Source organism: Pagrus major, chromosome 10, assembly GCF_040436345.1.
Source record: "Pagrus major chromosome 10, Pma_NU_1.0".
NCBI classification, from domain to species: domain Eukaryota; kingdom Metazoa; phylum Chordata; class Actinopteri; order Spariformes; family Sparidae; genus Pagrus; species Pagrus major.
The window spans coordinates 19,411,534-19,435,684 of NC_133224.1; the positions used below are offsets into that span (position 1 = coordinate 19,411,534).

General features: G+C 43.5%; 1 protein-coding gene across 2 annotated transcripts; it reads right to left on the reverse strand.

Moving 5' to 3' along the window:
• Positions 1 to 449: 449 nt before the first annotated feature.
• Positions 450 to 20,870, reverse strand: tmem102 (transmembrane protein 102). 2 transcript variants are annotated; one of them, XM_073475679.1, is made up of 6 exons: positions 20,709 to 20,870; positions 18,665 to 18,876; positions 3,682 to 4,020; positions 2,462 to 2,655; positions 2,003 to 2,215; positions 450 to 1,777 (listed from the first exon to the last, which is right to left on the reverse strand). In XM_073475679.1, the coding sequence occupies exons 2-6, from the start codon at positions 18,864 to 18,866 to the stop codon at positions 1,178 to 1,180; spliced, it is 1,548 nt and encodes a 515-aa protein (XP_073331780.1). In that variant the 5' UTR covers positions 18,867 to 18,876; positions 20,709 to 20,870; the 3' UTR covers positions 450 to 1,177. The 2 variants fall into 2 exon arrangements, with proteins under 2 accessions (XP_073331780.1, XP_073331782.1); XM_073475681.1 differs by lacking the exon at positions 20,709 to 20,870 and adding an exon at positions 20,380 to 20,427.
• Positions 20,871 to 24,151: the final 3,281 nt, after the last annotated feature.

The following is a 24,151-nucleotide window of genomic DNA, read 5'->3' on the forward strand; positions in this document are numbered from 1 at the left end:
CCATCAACCATCCTTTGTGGAGCAGTTTATTCTCCCGCAGAGGAGGTTATTTAAAATTGGATGGTGCAACCCAGCAGATAAGCTAATATTTTCCTCCATTTTGGACTCTATGGTATACCTTTCCTTAGACGCAAGCGTTTACCTCGTCTTAACAGCCACAGATTCCATTGGAATTAATGAGTTTTGCCATTTTAAATGCTGGTGCGACCAGGCCTTCAGAAGGAGAAGCGGCTACTTAACATTTTGACTCAGCAGATTCATCAAGTTGGATCAAAATGAGATGTTTAGGGATATGTAGACGCATGTCTCGCTGTAAAACCGCTCACACACAGCTCTTTGATACATTCCACTTCCGTTATTAATGAAATGTAAGCGGCACTGAAAGAAAATTAAAGACCTGAAAAGGGAACCATATACATAAAAAAGTTAAGTATTATGAATACCTGAGAAAGATTTTCTTTTTTTCAATGAAAAATATGCCATAAACGGAGGCATGGGGGATCAAAAAGCGGGTAAAAGAGGGCTCGGACGTAGTCGACAGAGAAAAGAGACTCTTTGTTCAAAGACTCGGCAGTTCTCCTCACAACATTACATTCAGTTACATCAACCATACCTTGTTTTTCCTTTCTAATGCAGCCAATCGCCCACTCTGATCTAAAACAAAAAGGGGAGAAACGCAGCAATCAAGAAGCTTTTCTCCCTCAGTCTTAAGAAGTGTAAGTAATATGTGAACATATACACACATACAATCACACACACACACACTCTCTCTCTGTTGATCTCCACTGGACTTATTTCACATGACTAAAGCCGGCCCTTGTCTTTGTAGCCCTGGCCGATGAGTCTCGTTAAGGCCAGCTCGTTAGGAGAGGCCAGTCTCCGTGGCAACAGCTGGGTGACATCAGGTCTGTTGTGCGACATCCAGCAAATTGGATGTCATTTGCCAATAGTAGGACATAGTGTGTTTTTTGGTTTAAAGAGTCAGTCGAGCAGCAAGACTTTGTAGCATTGTTCAGTCTTAAGATGAGAACAGAAGGAGTGTGTTCAGTTCCAGGCCGCCAGTGTTTACAAGAAAAACACCTGCCTAATTGTCAGTCTCCTCTGATGTGACGTCTCAGAGTGTGTTCGTAAGCTAAACACACACACTTCCACGCCTCTTGTCAGCAGCGTGTCTGCGTCAGTAGAACTTGTCATCGATGCGGAAGTGTGGCCTGGTGACATCGTCAGGGTTGAGGAAGACCGATATGGATTTCCCAGGGTTCTCAGTGACCAGCTGCTGCAGTCGCTGCGCCAGCTTGTCCTCCGAAGGCGAGATGATGCCGTTGGCTGGGTTGTGTCCGGGGGAGCCGTGGCCGTTGGTGCTACCTGTTAGCTCCTTCTTCAGCTGGCCCGCCTGCTGGGCTTGGTCCAGAGCCGCCCGGAGGTGCTCGCTGGGATCCGAGCGCACGTGGGCGAGTTTCCTCGCGACGAGCAGCGCCTGGCTGTCTGTCAGGTGCTCCAACATGTTGCACTGGGGCAGGAAGTAGTTTGGGCAGTTTTTACCCAGGATGCAATGAGCCAGGTCATCCAGGAGACCCAGGAGGAGGCGGCCAGGGGTGTCAGGGTCAGGGCTGGACAGATAGGCGGCAGGAAGTCGGTCACAGGCCCAGAAGAGGAGGGTGCGCAGGTGATAGAGGCTGAGGCCTGTGCGTGGACGGGCCAGGATGCGAGACAGCACGGCTTTAGCTGCTTGGAAAGCCTGGGCCATGGGGTAGGGGATGCACTTCTTCAACTGAACCTGGGAATAAGAGAAACAGGATCAATGCATTAAGCAGGAACAGGAAAAAAGACATTGTGGTAAACTTAACATTAATTTTCAATAGAAAGAGAAATGTTGTGGAAGTAAAGGAAAGAAAACTGGCCAAGAAACAAATAAAGAAAACCAGATGGAAATGTTGTATCGATGCTTTAAACCTAAAACCAAGTGACACCAAAACAAAAGTTGTATTAACAATCCCCTCACCTCGCTGCGTGAGAACGCCAGCCTCCACTCTCTGTCGGGCCGACCACCCAGCGGGGAGCAGCAGGGCAGCAGATAGAAGCCAGATATCGCCTCCTCCTCTGTGATTTTACCATCCCAGAAGTGGTTGGCGGTCAGCCAGCCTTGGGCCACAGCGGGCCAGCCCCGGAACGACACCACAGGCAGCAGGTCGTATAGCACCCGGCTGGAGCCTGCCTGCAGAGACGATGGTGGTGAAACATCAGAATCAGTTATCTGAATTTCTATTCCTCTTGCAAACATTCATGCAGGGTTCTGTAACACTTGGCTTCAACATTGATGTCACAAAAACATCTTCTTTAATGAGCAATTAAAGAGCACAACTCAAAAGTTAGAGGTATCCCATGGAGAGTTTGACCTTGAGCAGCGCCTTGACAATACTTGATGTAACAGGAATGGGAACAGTTCGTTTCCAGTCTGTACCTGGAGGATGATGGTGGTGAGGGGTCCGTTCCTCTCCAGTCGGTCCGGACTGGGAATTCCTCTCTGGGGGCTGCGCCTCAGCTCCTCCACAGCCTCGCTCACCACACCCCAGAACCAGTCTGTCACCAGGCTGGGAGAGAAGTAGCATCCATCCAGAGACTGAGGGGAGCCCAGGGAGGGGACGGAGCCTTTACCTGAGCGAGGAAAGTCAGGGATGAATGCTCGGTCCTTGGGCAAGATACTGAACTCCAAATTGCTCTGGATGGCTGTTCTATCGGATTCTGAGTGGTGAATGGATGAGCATGGAAATATCGTTGGGAACTTTGTATAGGAATTGCTGTTTGAATGTGTGTGTAAATGGGTGAATGCGACAAGTGTTTTAAAGCGCTCTGGGTGGTCAGCAGAGTAGAAAAGCGCTGTATAAATGCACGTCTATTTAAACTGTTATTTAGTAGCATACTGTGTGAAGCAAAGAAAGGTGTCAGTGCTGTGCTGCAAAGACTTAAAATCTGATTTGAACTCTTGTCACTTTTGCCCTCTTTATAACCTTTCAGTAGCATTAAGGGGTTTTAAATGTTAATGCTGTCGACTAATCCTGACTGTTTCACCCCCTCCTACCAGCACGAACGCAGCAACAGAAGATCCTGTGGGAGATGTTCTGTTACGACCAGGAAATGTAGAGAATGTGTATTCCGAATTGCTGAAAATTAAAGAGATTCGTATCAATAAATGTCATTACTTTTCCTCATCTTGGAAGTTTCACACTCGCGAGCGTGTGGCAGATTGATGTCGCGGTGTGATCTGGAAGCCGCTGTGTAATCTTGAACTTTTGATTGTGAAGTTAGACACATAAAACGTTTGAGCGTGTTTCCTCGTTTCACCTATCTGAGGAGTTAGAAGAAGTGCTTGGGTGGGTGAAATTGCATCACAACATCATGCATCAAATTATATCAGTGAAACATGAATAAAATTCAATCAGTTCATATTTCTTCCACTCTGCACTGCTGCAGTACCTTCATCGCTGTCTGTTCCACTCCTCCTCTCTCTCTTCATCTTTCTATGTCTTGTACTTGCTTACTAATCCTCCTTCCACTGTGGTCTTTCACCTCTTTCTTTCTGTTCTTACTTCAACCATTCACCTTTTTTCCTCCTCATTACCAATTTCTCCTTCATGGTTCTTCCTCTACCTTTGCAATTATCACCCTACTTTTTCCACTTACCCATCTCCCCCTCTTCCTCCTCGTCTTCCTCAGTGAGAAGTCCGTTCTCCTCCTGGCAGCAGACACTCCAGCGGGACAGGATGTTGGAGTCGCAGAGGCGAAGGCTGAGCCACGAGTGGCAGGGAGGGGAGTGCCTCATGTCCAGGGTGACTGGCTGGTTGCGGTCATGGAGCTTAAGCGCGGGCACCAGCAGGGTAAAGTCCAGGTCGAAGTCGGCCCCTTTGGCGTAGTCCCCCAGGTCCTCTGGGTTGAGGTCCAGGACCCCCTCCCGTGCCCCGCCTGACAGGAGCAGGTACTCGTTGGCCACCGGGAGGCGCTGGTCTACCTTCTGGACTAAGCCTGGAAGGCAGTGAGGGAGAGACCACAAAATCAATCACAGTCAGCAAAATTCAAATTCACAGAGCGTTTGGTATGTGTGGAAATGTGAGGGGCAATGAGCGGAAAGGTTCTGAGAAGTGCTCGCTCTCGCTCGCAGATGCCTACACACATTAAAATGCATTTCATATTCAGATGCACGCACAAGCTCTGAGTATGCACGCCGGGCGCACTGGGACAGAAAACAGCAGCAAGTGGGTGAGTCTGGGAAATTTCCAGCTTAGTTTTGTTTTAAGAAGGTGCTGCATATATTTATGAGTCTGAGCCGCAGTGATATTGACACAAGAGTGGGGGGATTAATTGTCTCAGCTGACCACGAGACACTAATGTTAATTTCAGTGGCTCGCCCATGTGTGCTCAGCCTGGCCTTCATTTCAGCTTCCATACACTGTATACTCTCTACAGCTACATCACGACTTTGTTCTGTTAAAGATCAACAGTAAACAGGCGTAGGAAAATGACTAAAAGGACACTTCCAGTTTATTGCATATCTTTGTAGTTTGGTTAGTTAATTGCAGAGATCTGGAAAAACAGCAATATCGCTAAAAGGAAGTCTGGTGGGAGAAAGAAATACGAGCAATCAGACGATCATCTTATTAAATTCATATTATATTTCAGGCCCGGCTGCACCATCATTTTCCAGAGTGCTAAAAAGCATTCCTCACCCTCCTCTCTGGACAGTTTATATGAGAGAAACCCGAGCCTCCAAATCCCTTTATGGCTACTTAGCTGTGTTGTAAACTTCCCCGGCTCCGGGGCCCGTGGGAGTCGCAGAACTAGAGTCAAGTAAATTATGTTTTTGCCAGCTTAAAAGAGCAACTGTGAAAGGCTTGATCCTATGGCCAAACAGACGCTGGTCTGGAGCTAACTGCCACGGTAGCTATGATAGGTCATAGGTAAAGCGTAGACACTTAAAATCCCCTCACAGGGGAGAGATTGCGGGAGCTTGAGTTCGAGTGTTTATCCCCTGCAGGGCGGTTAAGTGGCTGCAGGCAGCTGAAACAGGGGCATCAGACCAAGCCAGCAGGCCATGGCTGGGGGCACAAAGCTCCCAACATGAGTGCTCTGATCCAATTACATGGGCACACAGCCTTGGTGACATGTTTTCATGTTGAGGTGTGTGTGTGTGTGGGTGGAAATTTAAAGAGATAAAACTACTGAATTTAACACAACTCTTACATCATCCTTGTGAGTGTACTTAAAGTACTGATGTTAATAAATTATGACCACCCAATCACGGTCTGACTGAGGAACATATCTCTTTGCGAGAGCAGCATCCGCACCCACAGAATCCCACGCAATCATTTGCTACTTTATATCAAAAAGGGTAAAACATACAGAGACTAAAGATGAATAAGCAACTAAAGCGAGACTCAAAGTCAAATGTGCTGACGAGGCTCTCTCCGGTGCTTTGCTTTGAAATGGAGCAAAGCGAAAGTGCCTCCTTTGACGCGACCACTGGGGGAGCATTCCAAGAAACAAAGAGGAAAAGTATGTGACGGCGCACCTTTGGGTGTTATTTCTAACATCCAATGGTAATTCTCAACAGAATCAGCTCATCTCCCTCTACGAGCACCTCAGTTGTTATCTAGAGCACTAAAGTTCCTCACGATCTTCACCCTCTGAAGTCTCCCATGACATCTGCACAAGTTCCTGCTAGCATGCAACTTCAAAATATCTTTCACTTCATGAAAGTGCTCCTCATAATAGAGATCAGAATTGATATGTAGAAAATGGGACGTTAGGGGACGAGGTATTACAGCATGTTAAGTCCTCAGCGAGTGGTCACGTAGAAGCTCCCGTAACTTTCTGACTCGTGGAGCTTGTTGGGACTGTACGTAGTAGAGACCTCTGCAGACTTTGCTGCAAACACAAACAACTTGTCACTTTCTCTGCATGATTTTAAGAGGAAAAATCACTAAATCAATATTTTGATTTACAGAAGAAAAGAAGTAATCTTTAAAGGGACATTAAAGGGTTAACGCAGGGTATTTAGGGTATCTATTTTTTTCTGGTTGACCAAACCTTGCTTGGTATAACTGCAATCTTTAAAGTTGCAGTCAGCTATTCTAATCCAATAAACTTTTTGTCAGCAAATATTGCGTCCAAAAAAACAAACAAAAAAAGAAAAAACAACAACAAGGGAACCAATTACACCTCTATCTCTTTCTCTGCTTCTGCCAGCAACTTTACGTTTTGTTCCTTGTGGGCGAGGACGTGGACGAGGTAAACACCATCAGAGATATGACCTTTCCAACTTGGTATCAAAATATCTCACTTGCGACAGCAGACCTCACATCTTTCCCATGAAATGATTCATCTTTGCCTGGGTAATGTTACTAACTTACCCTTGGGGAGCAGATGCTCTGGATTCCGAAATATTTCTCTTTCAGACAGCTGTCTAAGTTGTTAGTGTTGTTACGGAGATAATTTGGTGAGGTGTTCATGGTGATGAAAGGAACACTGAAGCGTGATAGGATGAATACTTCATCAATATGCAACAGTGGGTTTATGTCCCACATAAACTTTTACAAGTCTATCACACTGAACTCATCTCTCCTGTATCTGAGGTAAGTGTTTGAACTTGAATCATGACTAATCAATTATCAGAACTTGAAATCTATTGGGCTGGAAAGAGGAAGAAAAAGAGGGTAGAAACACTGGACAGGCAGATCAAAGCATAAAAGAGAGAGAGTGTCAGAGGGAGGAACAGATCAGACACCAGCCAAAGGGCAACGAGTTTGAAGCTGCGACTCCTCTGATTTGTTTGGTTTTTATCTGCCACTGATAAATTGGGTCAAATAGGCGAGGAGGAGGAAAAGGGGTGATGAAAAAGAGAATAAAGAGCATCTTATCTCTCCAGCAGGGACTTCAGTGAGCGAGGGGAGCGCAGAGGGAAAAACTGTATCAATTAGTGAGGCTTCTTCAATCTCCACACTGGCTGCGGGAACTTTGAGTTTGTTCCAAGGAACACAATCTACTTTTTTAATCCAAACTCTCAAATTGAGACGCGCGCCTGCTTTACTGGGCATCCGCCAAGCGAGCACGCACGCACACATGGGAGCACGCAGGAACACACTGCAACATATGTGCCTGTAGACACACACAGTCTGAGAATAGAGGCGGAATGGAGAGCGTCTAGGCTGGTTTCACAGCCACGGATTAAACCTAATCCTATAAGAAATGTCTTTGAATGTAGATTTCCAATAGAGGGAAGTTTTCCGATAGGAGTTATTTTCAGACTGGTCCCAATTCCGTGCCTGTGAATCGACTATTTGATGGCTATTGGTTACTCCATCAGTCTCAGTGTGTCGTAATAGTAAAGCCTACCTACCTACCTGGCATGGCATCCTTTAAATGCTGCAGCTGATCCACCTCTCTAAAGAACTAGGGCTGCAACTAACAGTTGTACTACTGTTGATTATTTCCAGATTAATCGATTAGTTGATCTTTACTGGTCTATAAAATGTCAGAAAATGGTGAAAAATGTCAGTCAGTGTTTCCCAAAGCCCAAGATGACATCCTTAAATGTCTTGTTTTGTCCACAACCCAAACATATTCAGTGTCCTGTCATATAGGAATAAATAAACCAAAACATAATCACATTTAAGAGGCTTTTCTTTTCTTTCATCATAAAAATACTAAAACTAATGAATCCATTACATAAAACAGTTAGCGATTAATTTTATAAAAGATGATTAATCGATTAATTGATTAATCGTAGAAGCTGTACAAAGATGTGGCGGACCCTGCCACCTTTCTAGCTTCAGACAGTTTTCTGGGACCTTATTTTCCGCTGAGAACAGCTTGTTTATTCAGGTATGGAAAAAATATATATTTCTGAGTTTGTATTATTACCTCATTGATATTCGCAATTCTGAGTTTGAATTTCTTCTCCAAAACTACATACTGCCTCTTTAACGCATCATCATCAATAAGAGAAGGTTTAGTACTTAAACATCAAGTCACGGTACCATCTTGAACCAAACTCTCAAGGTTAAGAATCATGTGTGTGGTGCAATCAGGCAGCAATCACGCTGTTTTCCAAGTCTTTGAAATGACCTGCCCCCGGAGATGAGACTGGGCGAAAAAAAATTCAATATCTTATTCTAACATCAATAAATCATCACTTTACTTTAATCCTGGGAGATAACCACGCTTACCATAAACAAACATCAGGAAGATCTGGAGCTGCTGCCGACCTCGACACTGCATTTCACTTGAAGAAATGTAAAGATTTTGACTGGTTTTGCTTTTAAAATAAGGAGTTTTATTCCAGTTTTTACAATTCTGGCGCGTGATAAGGGATGGCACAAGCTTCAAGACTTAAAGCGACAAGGAAGGGGAGGACAAACAACAAACCCCTTTTTTTGACAAAGATAAATGAGGTTTAGGGGAAATGTGGTCCAAACCTTGAAAAAACTAACACACTTAAATACAGCAGGCCTCCCCCTTCAATATATTCAACAGAACGGGGCAGCCCTCAAGTCTCTGCTCTGCCTTAAAATATTAAAAATATATCATTAAAATGCCATCGTTTAAAAACTAATTTACTACAATTCCAAAATCAATAGATCATTTATTTGCACAAGAGCTCTATTCTGTCATCTGTCTTGGGAGTTTGTTAACAGTGCTGTATTGTACATCACTGAGTCATATTAAATGTACTCAAATGCATCACTACGGCACGGCCCCACATATTAAAACAGGCCATCTGCATGCAAGGTCCCTGGTGCTTGAATTGAATCGCTTCAGTTTTTCACTGCTTTATATTGGAGCTGGTTTTGCGATGCTTTACAAGTACGGTAAAAGACAAGTATAGTTATACTTTTCTGAAAACGAAACAAATGCACAGGCACACATCTATACCAAATACACAGACTATACTCTGCCCTCACGGGGGCATTCAGACACGTCTGCTTTCAAAATGAAGCTACAAAGTAACACTGCTGAGAGAGAAATCCCCCCTGAAGCAGAGCGGTGGCATCATGGGAAAGACGTATTTTCTCTTCACAGCCGGAGCGGAGTGAAAATATTCTGCCGCACACCTCTAGTTTGATAGACTCCAAAAATAGCGCTGTAAATCTCTCTGGAAAATGGGATTCCTCTAAATAAGCCGATGACTTCTATATGCTGTTGCTGGAGAGGGCTGCAGGAGGAGGGAGAGGGAGGGAGGTCTGAAACTGGGACTCTGATCTAACAACTGAGATATAGGCAAAGCTAGTAATCACATTCTTCTGGATTTATTTAGATTTACTGGTCCGCTGACAGTTGACCACACCCTTGCATCCTACTGAATGTGTGTATTAACAGAGATGAGCTGATCATCCCCTGTAAATGTGTGTGTGTATGTACATTAATCCATCTACCAGCCTGAAAACACCTGGGCTTTGACTGTCTTGCTTAAATATTGAACCATCTACAGATGAGGAAAGGGAAACGATTCATTGATGAATCGGTTTCGTTCCTCCTCTTTGACAGTAGGCTGAATATCTTTGGGTTGTTGACAAAACAAGACATTTGAGGATGTCATCTTAGGCTTTAGGAAACATTGATCAAAATTGATAACATTGTACAGAACACCTAATCGATTAATCGAGAAAATAATCAACAGATTCCTCACAGTGATAATAATCGTTAGTTGCAGCCCAATGATGATGGCTGGCATTTTACCTTTTACCATCCACTACTCAGTCTGTAGGACACTTTCATTTTCACTGGCTAATTGTTGTTATTGTCGTGGAGACAGAATCTTCATTTGAAACATAGTTGAGGAATCAACTACTGAGTGGCATCACTGGAACAGTCCGGGACGAGGCTCTTGATTCAGGGCATCTTGATGATGTTGTCACACATCCCCTACCTCTGCATGACCCCTCTGTTGTTTTAGACAATAAAGCTCTAATACCGCCGCAGAGCATGCTATAACAATAATCTTAAAAAGCAGCCTCATCCCAAAAGGAGCAATTCAATCCGTTACAAATAACTCCTGACTGCTACTATAGTCTAAACCGGATGTTATCAGCGCTGTTCACGCGGCACTTCTCGCAGCCTCACCACGCACACTAATAGCAGGGTTAATCCCAGCCGCTGAAGGGTGAGCCAGTCCGCCTGCTTGCTGTTTATGAATTCATATCAAGGCAGGAGATTAGCTCCAAAATAGGCCTTTTAGAGGGGAGGAATTGAGAAGCTCCAAGAGAAGCAATTTAATCTAATGGGGGAGAGGGGGTGTCAGAGCACTGAGCCAGGTGTGTGTATGCCTGTGTGTGAATGTGTTTAATACAACAAACAGGGCTCAGAGTGATGACAGACATCGTGTGTCTAAACCACCTGCAGAGAGAGAGGAGGCAGGAGGCTGTCACCGTCTTCCTGCTCTTCACTGCTGCTTTGAAGCCAGCCACACTGTGATACCGTGTGCCTCTAAATGACAGGCAATTATCACTGAAAGAGGAAAGTGTCACTGCAGGTTTACTTTTACATTTGAGGGCAGCAGGGTAGCCGAGTCGTTTGAGAAACAATACTGACCCTGTCCTTTCATAGTCTTATTAGAAAAGTTCCAGTGTGTAGGAATTAAGGGGAGTCATGGGCAGATTTGATTACAATATTCAGTGTATAATCACCTGACACTAGATCAGAATGGCCATAATATCTACAGAGAGAGCAGGTCCTCTTCCGGAGTCTACCAGGTTGCACCATCATGTTTGTAAAGGAGCTGAGAACTAGGGATGGAACAATGTCAGATTTTTTTGGCATATCATGAATATCCTTAGGAGTGACTTCTAAAAGCTGTCTAAAGCTAACATACAGTCCTACACTGATTTCCTGATATATTTTTAATTGCCACAAGGGGGAGCCCACATCTTTCTAGTCATTGCAGAACCATAAGCCTGTCACCATTGATGAAAGCTTGGCTTTGTATTCTGTATCCTCCTCCGGAAAGTTAAATCTGATGTGTGGAAGTACTATCGATTCCGAACTAAAGACGACAGGAAGATAAGGTGCCCACCCGCCAGAGCCTGCTGGAGGAAGGTGTCTGCCCTGCGGACCGACACCTTCAGAGTGCTCTCCCATCTCCGCTACCACCATCCAGCTCTGGTCGCCAAATTGTTAGCTTTTCACTTAAAAGAGGACGCTGATTTAAAAAAAAAGATATGTGTTTTCCAGTATGTTTTCACGCCATTTTAAAACTTTTTACCATATTTTGATCATGATAACAGAGCCAACTACAGCGTTTGTCTACAGTAACTCCCAAGTAGAAACCACTGCCTCAAGTACAAGCTCATATAATGGTGATTTCACATATCTCCACAATACAAAACAACCACCAGTTGTCTACCAGGAAATGACTGTTGTTGTTAGCCTGACGTCAAGCTGTTTCAGTCTATATCGTGAACTCCAACTTTTTTGCCCAGGATAATCGTGACATGAAATGTTCATATCGTCCCTACCTACCCAGAACCAACAAACCAAACACTGAGCTCTAGAGAGGGCCTTTCACATTTCTAGCCAGCATCATAGGTGACAGAGAGACAGAGAATATTCAGCTGATTGAAATCTGCAACCTCGCCGCTATTGCCTCTAAATCCTACACACTGGATCTTTAAGAGATCACTCATGTCTCAAATTAATGAATCATTAAGAATTAACTATAACCAGATTCCCCAATGTGTTCAATCAGTGTTTCCCCTATATGCACCTAGCAGCGGCGGACCACCACTGCTGAAATATGACCGCCACTGCTGAATTTATTTTTTTTTAACAAGGAGAGAGGAGAGGTGGAGAGTGGGCTCAGTCTTGTCTCTTTAGAAACTAACGTTATATCATTTTGCGCTATGGACGCTTCATATCCAGGTCAATCACACACCTGTTTGAAACAATTTTATTTATGAAAATAAATCACAAACCACTGTGGGCCACCTATAGAGACTATGAAGCCTGTTACGCTATTTCTTGCAGCTGTTAGAATAATGAACTTTAATATAACAATTTCGGCTGCCAGTATCCATGGTTCTATTGTCATATTATCTTGGTTGCTTGGCAACTATCATTGTCTCTGTCAAAGAAACTTTGCAAGCGGTCTCCTTCGCTACATACATATCATCCAGATATACCGTTACCGGTTGATGCAGGTGATGCGCCGCGCTAAACTCCGCTATTCCGTGCCGTGCTGCGCCGATTCTCGGCATACACCAAAACGGAGGTAACGTTAGCGCCAGGTTTAGAGAAGGTGCAACGAGAAATTTTGAGCTTACTTGATAATGTCAGCACAACGATTTTAACAAGCTAGATGTCAACCATGAAGCATGCAACACTGATCACGGATTCAGGGTAGATGGATTTGTGCCGAGTTCACAAGTAAGGACTCCAACTTTGAGTGGCGTTCCAGTGTTCTTTTTCTAGTAGGAGGTCGGAAAATTCCTACTGTCTCGAATGCAGCATTACTATGCGCGAGGGCCACTGTGACGCGCGAAAGCTGTCAAGGTGGTGTCAAAGGAGGTGTAAACGATGGGTGGAGGGGAGGAGTGGGAAGATGTATGGGTTGGAGGCACAGACCTTTTGTATTGTTCTAGTATTTGTGTTATGTGATTTTACCTATATGGTTGGTTGTTAATATATTTTTTGTTAAATTATTGTCAATAATTGTTTTAAAGATTATACTTTTATTGTGTGCAATAAAAGTGTATTTTCCTAAAGCTTGAGACACCTCATATGTAAGCTAGACAGACATTTCCCCTGCTCATTACTGTGCACAAATGTACTGTTATGTACTTAAGCCTAAAGAGCCCCTCTGGTGCCGGCAGACACATAGAAACCTCCCGGCAGGGTGAACTTTGCGCTTTGCTTTTGCAACTCCATCCTAGGGGAAACACTGTCTATCATATGTCATCAGGAGGCAGAAGACAGGAAACAGGGAACATACCTATTTTTTTAAATGATGCACATGATAAAGGACAAAACGCACTTGTTATGTTACATTTTCATGTCACATATTCAAACATGTTCCAGTCCAAAGATTCAGGTCTCACATTCAGTTTTGTGCCACGCTGGGTGAGCAGGTGCAGGCTGACTGCCTTCAGTGTACCGCTCAATCTCACGCTCACTGACTGATGCTGAAATCATACCTGAATTTTATATTAAGGCTTAGTCACCCTGTCCATTAGTACAGCATTTGGAAATGTTGCCATTTGAAGTTTTCAGGAATGTCACTTAAATTATTTGAAAAGAGTATCTGTCAGTCTGAGCCCTCATGAAAAAAAAAACTTTCTTAAAGAAAACTGAAAAGTGTCAGTGTGTGTGAATGATGAGGTGTGTGGCAAACATTCAGTTTTTGAATGTTTTTTTTCCCCAGCAGCTCAGACAGCTACAGTCTGCACGTCACACACCGTTATCAGTTGACAGCTGCGACCCGAATGATTCCTCCCTCTCCGCCTCAGGAATACTTGAAGTGTGATTATGAAAGAGCCCAAATCACGATGTCAGCCTTGGTTATTAAAATGAGCAGGGCAGCAGATAATATGTCATGCAATGTCAAAACACTTCTTGCTGAACATGCTGCATTCCTTAAGTCCTATTTAATTAGATACCGTGAAAGACTTTTAATGAATTATGTGATGTCTGTCCGTGGCCACTCTATTGTGCTTTAATCACAGTTTGTTGTTGGTTGATTTGTCACAGAGGCTTATTAACAGAGGCTGTAAATTATCATCAACCAAAATGTATTTTGCATGAATTATCAATGACGTGCCAGCTCTCCAACAATTAAGACGCTGCTGCTAAGTGCTAAAAAAAGGTGGCAGTGGGCAACAATGACCATCATTTACGGCAGGCAGGCTGCATCTCATCTGTGCTGCTTGGCACTGTTGCATCTGTGCTGATGAAACGTGAACAAAGCCTAACTAATCAATTACAAAGGTTTCGGTCATTTACTGTTGCAGTGGCATAGATTTGGCCGGCTGCCACGTGAAGACAGGCCGTCAAATCCAAAATGGCATTCGCAGAGAATTAAGTCAGCCACTGCCTGCACTAAAAACTGAACTCCGAGCAGCAGAGCAGGGCTCCTCCAATGAGGCAGGAAGACGCAGCAGTGGTGGGGACGGCATCTAGCTGTCGCTAATGGGGTGGAGTGAGAGACTGACCAGCCACCGTGCTGGGCCAGCAGCTTGCCGGGCTAAGTGAGCTGCTTTCCCAAAGGGGATGAAAGTTGCTACTCTGATGGTTAAAATTTCACAGGGAGGGATTTACTTTCACTCCCAAGAATAAAATATGCATCACATCGCATAGAAGTTTGTGCAACCTCAGAAAGGTTAGAACATTTGGGAGGTGAATATCATGGCTTGATAAATGCACCCAATATTAAAGTCTACAGTGCACCGAGGAAACTCTGCTGCTCCGTTCTGACTGACTTGTGTTTCTTTTAAGGCAGCTGCAGGAAGGATGACAAGTAAACAAACAGAAAAAATAAACCCATCTCTGCTGGAGTTTTGTGCACTTGCAGATGCTTGCAGTTTTGTCAAATGACATATACAGGCTTCCGGAGACTTGAATAATGTCGGTAGAGCTATATGGAGCCTTTTTATTTTTTATTTTGGGGTGTTTTTTTTACATTTTACCATGTACTTCAGTTGGAGAATGCTGCAACGCTGTTTTGCTGTGAAGCTCTCGTGATTTTTTTGTGGACTACAAAACTTGACAACCTGACCTTCCATCAACATGGGGGTGAGTACATAATGACTGAACTTCCATTTGTTCAGGCGAACTGTTCCTTTAACGTGATGACGTCCATTGATTTTTCAGGCATTTATTTAAATATCTAAATTGTAATCTTACAGATTTTATCTATACAGCCCACTCCATTTACCTTCGCATTCCTTTTTTGTATGGCAAAATGCAATCCTGGTGGAGCTGGAATGATTTTGATAAGTCTTTAAATAATGACGATGTCTAACCACTTATTTGTACTTTGAAATTATGTCAAATATATCATTTTTAAAATGGGAAAATAAGTTTGGAAACCACATTTCCATGTTTTGAAACAACTGCAAATTCACAGTCTTTTTGATCCACAAACAATCACAGCAAAATGATAAATATGCAGGCCCTCATGCATCATCACTCACACACACACACACACACACACACTCAGACACAAACAGCCTTTGTTTGTTTTGGTTTTGTTTTTCATTTTTCATCGCAGCTCAGGGTGAACTTCTGACTCATGCCTCTCCTGACTTGGAAACACACTCAGGTGCTGCTGATCACCGTTCTCTGTCTAACCGTCCCCACTTATCACTGTTCAAGCCCAAATGTGCAACCAGCTAAGTGGCCTAAGTGTGAAGAATGGTGGTAAACAAAGGGGCTGATGTGAGGAGTCCACAAGGAGGCAAGAAGTGGAGGTCGCAGTAGGACAGAGTGAAGATCTGGTGCATTTCTTTCCCTAACAATTACTTAATTCTTCAAAATCTCTACATGCAACAGGTTGTTTTTCTTGTCTGACATAAAAGTGTCAAACACTGCGCTGAGACAGAACAGCGCTCATGACTTTTTAAAACTTGGATCAAAAGAAACTACTCTCGCTGACATGAGGGGGAAGATGAACTCCGAACTGAACTCTCTCAAGCTGGCTAAGAAACTTCAAGATCTGAAAAGTTGAGTTCAGGGTATGTCTGGGCCTCTCACCAGATCCTCCGCTTCCCCGGCAGTGTGGATTTATTCCAGCCTTCATCAGACTTTTGTTTTTCAAACGATGTATACAGTAGCCCGCACCATGCTTGCCTGAAGGCAAACCACAGTGTTTACTCAAATGGAGGGTAAATAAGAGCCTCTTCTTGGATCTGTCAGGCTGTGAAGAAATTCACTGGGTGCACTTGGTGAGTGTGTGTGCCAGTTTAATCTCTTTACTTTTTCCCTTTTCCCTGACAGTGTGCAAAAAGCCCAGTGGGGATCCCTCTGCAGCTCAAACTTTGTAAAAAACCTGGCAGAAACAGCCACAGCTTCTCTGCGTTCAGGATCCAATGCACACATGTGCACGCACACACCTATGCAGCTATGACGGGGCCTCCTCCAGCAGGCCGGCATGCTGTAACAAGGCCCCTCCATCAAAAGGATGATATTTGCTTTCCAGCGCTGCCTTTCATCCTCCGCAGGGCCTTGAGAGGCAGAGCTCCTAATGCAGCTACCACTGCGTATTTAACTTTATATTCCTAGAATTCAACACAGACTCGTCTTCCCTCGGTTGAAAGCGTCAAACTTTTGCTTTTTTTTTTTTTCTCCTTTTCACAGTCAGAGCTGTCACAGCAGGCGGTAAGGCACAGGGTATAAAAAAAACAGCAAACCACTGGTGATTATGCCACAGACAGCAGCCTCAAACCTGAAAATTTTTTCAACCGAGAGCGTGTGGGAGCAGACAAAGAGGCACCAGAATCATGAAAAATGAAATCGGAACACAGGAAAAAACCCTAAGAAAGACGACTTTAAAGTTTGTGCAGAAAGAGAAAATCTGCCTGTACGTGATGTTACAATGAAATGAGGGAAAAACAGACCTGGGTGCCATTTTGATTTGTGTGATTTCTCCCTGGGTGAGGAGGTCTGTTTGATTAAACTATCTTAAAAAAATCTCCAGGAGCTGTCTGTCAACCAACCAATGTAATACTACTACTTTGACAGTTAAAGTGCGTGTTATGATATTCTGTGCTGAGCAGAGCACAGACCTCTTGTCAGACTCGCAAAAATTTTAAGTGAGTCGAGCAGGAAACTTTGAGGATGCTGCCCAAATGTTGTTGTGTTTCCAGTCGACATGGACAGACTGAGAGATACATGAGAGAGCGAGCATGACAGGGGACAGCAGGGAGGGGGCAGAGTGCCACCTATTGGACAAACAAACACACTTCACTTTTTGCTCACAACTGACAAAAAAAAGACAACAATCTATTTGAGACGACTTCATCTCTCACTGAGCAAACTCTTATTATGCACGGGTGTGGTGTGGGTGTTTATGTCATGTGTGTATTTATGGTAACCAGTCGTTGCTTCCTATATGGGTATAATGTATCCCCTGACTTAAATGTATCAGTTAAATCCTATGAACTCACATTTATGTAATCACTGATTTGATCTATTGTGTTATCTTTCTTCCTTCTTTCATCTTTTTTTGTCTCTTATGGTCTGTAACTCAATAATATCTGTTTCTTTAGACAGAGCAGAGCAACACACAGTGACTAAACAAACCATATGCAAGATGAGCTCAATTCCAACATGTCATTCAGAACCAAATGTGCAAGAATGAAATCACTGCATTCACACTGACACGAATTATAAGCCTCTAGTTTTGCATACAAGACATGGAAGAAAAAAAAAACAACGCCGTGATCATGTCTCGGTCAGGGAATTAAATTGAAAATATTGCATGTGTCCTTCAATTCAATGCAGGCTAAGTCCAAAGTGCTGATCATGTTTGTCACACATCTACCAGCTGCCTCACAACCTGAGTCACAGAATAGGTGTGCGAGAGAAGCGCAACCCATCCTATTCTCAATGAGAGCTTTTTGATGTAAATTAAATCACGTTCCTACAGACAGAAAAGTAAGAGATTTAAAACTAAGACGGTATATATTGCAGTCTACAAGTAGAATTAAATCTCAGAAATAAATAAAAAATATCACAGAACGAAATATGAAGCAACACCAAAGAAGGAGGTCTCGTCGACATTAGACCTTTTCACGTCTGTCTACCCTTTAGCATCAATTTGCATTAAGCAGCGTTTTCATGCATTTTGATTCTTTTCAGTAGGCTGTGAAAGCCACCTGATGCATAACGAGACACTAGAATACCCTCTAACAAATCTCCACACTGAGGGAAGTATAACCAGTGAAAACTGCACGCATGATGTACTACTTTACATGAATTGTGAGTGCAAACACAGCTCCCTGCATGTTAGGGCATGTGCCGGTCAAACTGTGGTTTTGCTGAGCAGCTTCTACTTCTGTGCGGAGTAGGGCGTTCCTGGGTAAGATTGCTCATTGTTTTCAGTGACACTACCCTGGGTAAATAATAAGGAACAGGGGTTTAAGAATAGACAGCGACAGACACGATGAAGAAAAGTAGCTTAGTTTCATCTGTGCTAAGACAATGGGGACAGCACATCAGGATCAAACACACAAAAACATACACCCCCAGAAGTTCAGGCGGCGTCACAATGTGCGTGCAATGTGATGTGCTGATGACTTCCACCAAGCACTTAAGTATATAAATAGTTTATTGAACTCCCAAATATCACATTCCATTAAAATTACTATGCAAAATAAAATATCACCATGAGCACATTCCTGCACATCTATCACAGTTGGTAATTAAAGGGATTTTGATTTTTACACCAAATGTTGAACAGTGAAAATAAGAAATTAGGTGTCACAATTAATTAGTGGTGAATGGATAATGGGTGCAGTGTGAGAATATCTTTGCTGTGTTAACTTCCCGCCCGCATCACGATAATCATCACTGAATCAAAGCCTTCACAGCTCTGAGTAACGAATTCGTCGGTCAAAAATGGTGGACCACGCTCGCATTTATATCAGTTAGAGGAGTGAAGGCGAGAATATGTCTGCAGATGTACCTAGCATGTTGAAGATGAAGTCCTTGGCAGTGTGGACCTCTAAGGCGGTCTGGTCTCCAAACTCTCCCTGTTCCAGCAGCACCAGCTCAGACACCTGGGATGACAGCTGATCCAGGGTTGCCCCCGACCGGAAGTCCACCTCTGACAGCTTCTTGGCGGGGGCTGGGGAGCGTGGCGCCACCGCACTCATCAGGGTATCCATCTCTACAACCCTGCAGAGTGAGGACAAGGGAAGAAAATACACTGTAGGTTTGTCAGCCTTTAACATGAGAGTTTCAATACCACAACAGTCCTATTATTACGGCTAACACGGTCGACATGGCATGAATTATGCTACTTTGGTGCATTAAATGAGCCCAGTTTGGAGCCCTGCAGTGAGCGAGCCATCTTTGTGTTTGATGTTTTGCTCATTTTCGACTCAACACCTGCCCTTTTCGGTTTGGATGTGCGTGTACACCCTTTGTGCTGTCACTCTGCCAATTTTCACTACTGGTTTTGAAGGCTTGAGTGTCGACCAGAGAACAAAAATGCAGGGTTACATTCGACCTGTTTTCAGGATCTATCTTACAAACCTACTGATGCAGTGTTGTTGCCTTCATGTTTCCAGGGCTGCATAATGCCTGCCTTGTTTTCAACAGCCTCGTGTGTGAATCATGAGACTTTCGTGGCTCGATTCTGGTGGAACATATGATATCGAGGAAGAACTAACATTAAGTTTTAATAGCAGAGCATGTGAGGCTGATGCGGTAGTGATCACAGCTTTGACTATTCAACCTGACGCTAATGAATACTTAAGCAGTTTGGATCCGACTGCTCTACATCCAGAAAATGCATTAATGATTCATGATTAATAAGAGCTCCTCTCTGTTACCGAGTCTAACGCGATCAAAAACACAAATCAATCCTATCATTTAATAATGACCATTAGAAACGAAGGCTGTCCCAATTTGTGTTGACGGATGTATATAAATCACAGCTAAACCACTGCTTTCTCAAAAATAAGCCTGTAAATCATGTAGATAGCTTAAAACGTAGTGAGAAAAGCTGATTTTTGAGTCTCGTTCCCAATTCGTGAAATCCAGAGGCTTCGTCCCAAAGCGTCTGGATTTCACGAATTGGGAACGAGACTCAAAAATCAACTTTCCTTTCAAATAAGACCTTAAACAAAACTTTTTTGACATTTCTTCTATTCTACCTTGTATCCTAGAAGCAGTCCAGGGGGTTAAACTGGTTGAAGTCGTGCCTTTCCAGACATTTTAAGGACGTACTTTACCAGAGACGGGACGGAATAGTTTGCATTCCAGCACACAGGCGTCTTTAGGGATTTAGCGTCAAGTGGAGGAGATATTACGTTAGTAGAAGGGTTTATTTTTTTGTTAAAAAAGACAGCCGACTACTTGTTAACATGTTAAAATACTCATTTACAACAGTGCCCCACAATCACTTGACATGTAAACAAAGTTCAGTCGAGTGGAATGACAACATGGTGGCCTCTGCCCCTCCGAACTAGGTCAATTAGCGAACAAGCTCCCGTGCTTCTAGCTGCTAAGCTAATAGCCGAGAAAATTAGCCAGCCAGCCTGTCCAACAGTTAACACTAGCTAATTAGATAATTAGAAATAGATAACAAATTAGCCTGGACTGCTTCAGATAGACTCATGTGACTGCTGTGGTACCGTGTTAGCACTCGCATTTGACTCGCAGTGACACTCGTACCTCGCCCACAGTCGGCTAATTTCCCTTTTATTAGCCAATATTAGCCAAGTAGCTTTGTCAAATTAGCATGCTAGCTAACGTGACAGGTGTGGGGGACAGCCGAAGGCGAGTGCGGCGACACACACCCCGTGCATACAAACGCACAAACACAGTCAAAAAAATCTATACGTACACACTTACTCTCTCTCTCTCACACACACACACACACATACACAGGCAGGCACCCACATGCACTCAGCTCGGGTGTCGTTAGCTTGCGAGTCGCTGATCACACAGAAATCATTAGCTACCAGGCTAAAAGCCGACACATATTAAGAACAGACACACACCCTTCTGCACAGTGACGAGGGAGTTTTCTTCGCTATCTCCTACGTTTACTGTCAGTGTGATCCCTGTGCTTCAATCCGCCTTCTTCAGCTGTCATTTCCAACAGGTCCTAGGCGCCACCTTCCCCCTGGCAACACCGTCCCAGAAATCATGGTCCTTCTCTGAGGATCCAGGGATTAGTAGTATGTGTGGCACGCACGCCCCACATTACAAAACTACAAACGGATTTGCGAGGTCAGGTTTATGATTAAAATTGTGCCCGTGTCCTCGCTAAAGAAGATAAGGCTGTGCTACGGTTTAGTGGTAGGTAGCAGGGCAGGGCGGCTTCAGCACCGAGCAGCCCAGTGTGTTTTGATGCATGAGCGTGTGAAGCGGTCCTTGGAGGGTCCAGCACAGCAGAGGTGTCCTTGCACCAGAGGAGCTGGGTGCTGCATGTGCATGTGGATGTGGGTGCACAGAGATAGCAATACATCTAGTGGATTACTTTACAGATCCTTCTATTAATGAATTAATTATGCTATTAAATAGTTGTGTGGTTAAATGTGTAGTACACTCAGTGTGAGGTTCAGTTCAGGTCATATGTGAGTGTTATTAGCCTTCACTAAGAGTTGTGTATAGTGCCTGGGGATTGTTGTTTGCCAGCTGGTAGAGAGCAGATGGTGATGGTGGTTGTTGCATAATCTAAATGAAATCACACAAAGTTTCTATAGCGGTGCCGTGGAGGTTTACAACTTAATATAAATGTTATAGGTAATGAATAACATTTTCTTTTTTGGCTGTAGTAACATTTTAGCACCCATTCATCAGTGTGATTATTCACAGGAAGATTTATTTATTAAATTTAACACAATGCACAACTCTTTTGCAATAAACCATGCGTTATTCCCAAAGGTTTTTTGACTATTTTATTACATAAGGTTTGTCTGTTTTTCAAAATGTATCTGTCTCTTTGCCTTTTATGAATACATACATACTCTAAACAGAAAATGTTATAAATAGATTAACCAAACTCTGGGTTGCTACTAGAGTAGGTTAACATGCTTTAATGCTCAAAAAACACACCAATTTCCTCATACTGTGGAGCTCATAGCACTATCTTCCCTGTCTTAAACGCCCTGTTTTAGCTCCTGTCTCTTTAAGGCCCCCCTCCTGAATACCCACTCCCCTCTGATTGGTCAGCTCACACATGCCTGACCCAGCTCCGCAAGCAACAGCAGAGCAGCTTTGCTAAGTCAATTCTCACGTGCCAAACTATCCGCTAGGCAGAAATTATGCAAATGCATGACGTAGTGTGATGTCACAAAGTCACAGATTTAAAGGCGGGACTACTGCCGAGGCATTTCAGGAGCAGTGTTTTCTGTGGGAGAGAGGAGCTTCTGTTGGTGTGGACTTTTTTAACTTTCGATATCTTTTAAATGCACATGAACATATATCAGGTTCCCTAACTTTTGGCTTGGAACCCTTTCCAAAGGTCTCAAGATAAATCTAAGGGGATTTATGTCCTACCTGGGATCACCTGGATGTTAATGTCTCCAATATGTGAATCTTCCATTTGAAATAAAGTATAATTTTACCTCTTTGGGACCCTGAAATATTTAAATGAAACAGTCTAAATGGACAAAATCATTTTAACTGAACTGCTCAAAACTTTTTATACTTGCTACAATCACGATACTTTTTTAACTTCCACATATTTAAAGGAAGAGATCAAATTCATTATAATAAATATCCTTGCTGAATGAATTTTGTAAAAGTTATTCTTGTACAGAGAAACTTGAGGTTGTTGCCTGGGACATCCTTGGATCCCTGGCAGTTGCTCCCCACTATATGACAACCACTTGCTGTTTAATATACGTGCATAAACCTCCTTGATTATACTCCAAGTTATTCATTTCCTGCATCACTGCTAAACTTCTTTGGATTGATGGTGTCTGGAATAACCTGTCAGACCTCTCTCTTAGCCTGTCGATGGATCATTACAGCCTCGCACGCTGCAATCTCACCGGCTGTGAGAAGAACTGTCCGTATACTGCCATACAGTGTCTGATTCATCAGCCTATTCTGTGGTGTAAGTGGAACATTTATCAAGATAATGCCGCACCAAACAGCACTTAATGAGCAAGTTGAGGGAGTGACACCGCCCGCCTGCCAAATGAGAGGCGAGAGACAACCCTGGCCTTCAGCAGACACACTGAGATACTTCACAAAATGAGTGCAACGTCTCTTAAACTCACTGCTTTTGACTTTCTTTGCCCTCTTTTTACCCTGAAACGACAGGAATGGAAAAACATTTCCAGCTCTCCTGTCACCCCTCCACATATCACCCCTGTCTAGAATTGGTGCCGCCATAAAGATCTTCCTCTTTGCAAGTCAGATCAGGCTAGAAATCGCAGCCATGTGGTGGAAATGTCTCATATCAAGGGATGGGCAGATATTCCGAGATTCAATTTCTGACACCGAGTCAGTGCTTGTTCAGCAAAATGAGTGAAGGAAAAGTGATAAAAGGATATAAAAGGAAGGAAAGTGGTACCCTAGTGCAGGTAAAATGAATACAGGAAGAGTAGGATGGAGGAGCAGAGGGAAGGAAATGAGGTTGAAAAAAGTATTTGTCCTTTTGCTTCAACAGGAAGTAAGAAATACATCTCAGAAGCTCTCAGAGCTAGATCAGATTAAAGCACCTCAACAGTTTTGGATGGATTTTGGTGATCCCCTGACTTCTTCTTAAGTGAGCACAGGTTGACATGTGTGATTTAAAGCCTTATGTATGAACATCTATAGGATAGATTGCCATGAAATGTGATGGAGACTTCCCTCTGGATGAACTGTAATGACTTTTGTGATCCCTGAACTTTTTCCCTAGCGCCATTATAAGTTGTTAGTTGTTAAATGCTAACATGCAGTGGCAGACCCAGGATGTTTGAGGTGCAGGGGCAAAAAAAAAAGAAAGAAGGGCACCAGCGTGCCGAAAGTCATGAGATATTTCCAGTAATCTTATATAAACTAAGACAGTGAACACATTTTACATTATGCCTGCTAAACATCACACATGCTCGCATTGTGATTGTGAGCATATGGCCTAGCTAGCATTAGCATGGCAACAGGCGTTAGCACAACATGCCTCGAGCATTTAGCTCAATGCCGTGGCTAAGTACATGGCTGTATTGCTATTGCAAAGCAGTTTTTTGGTATACAGAGTGTTCAAGTGGCAAAATGAAGTCAAAGCAGTCAGTATGCATGCTAAAAGCAGTTCTGTTCAGTATGCTGTCGATGCACAATGTTCTCCCACAATGCAATCCCCACAGGGAATTGAGGAGCTGTTCACAGCGCCAACATTTTGTGAAAAGTGTCTGAGGGAAAAACACTGATTTATTATTGTGAAGTTTAGCAGTAGCTCTCCACAGTCGCAGTTGGATGTTTGACAACTGACACCACACGTATTGTACCA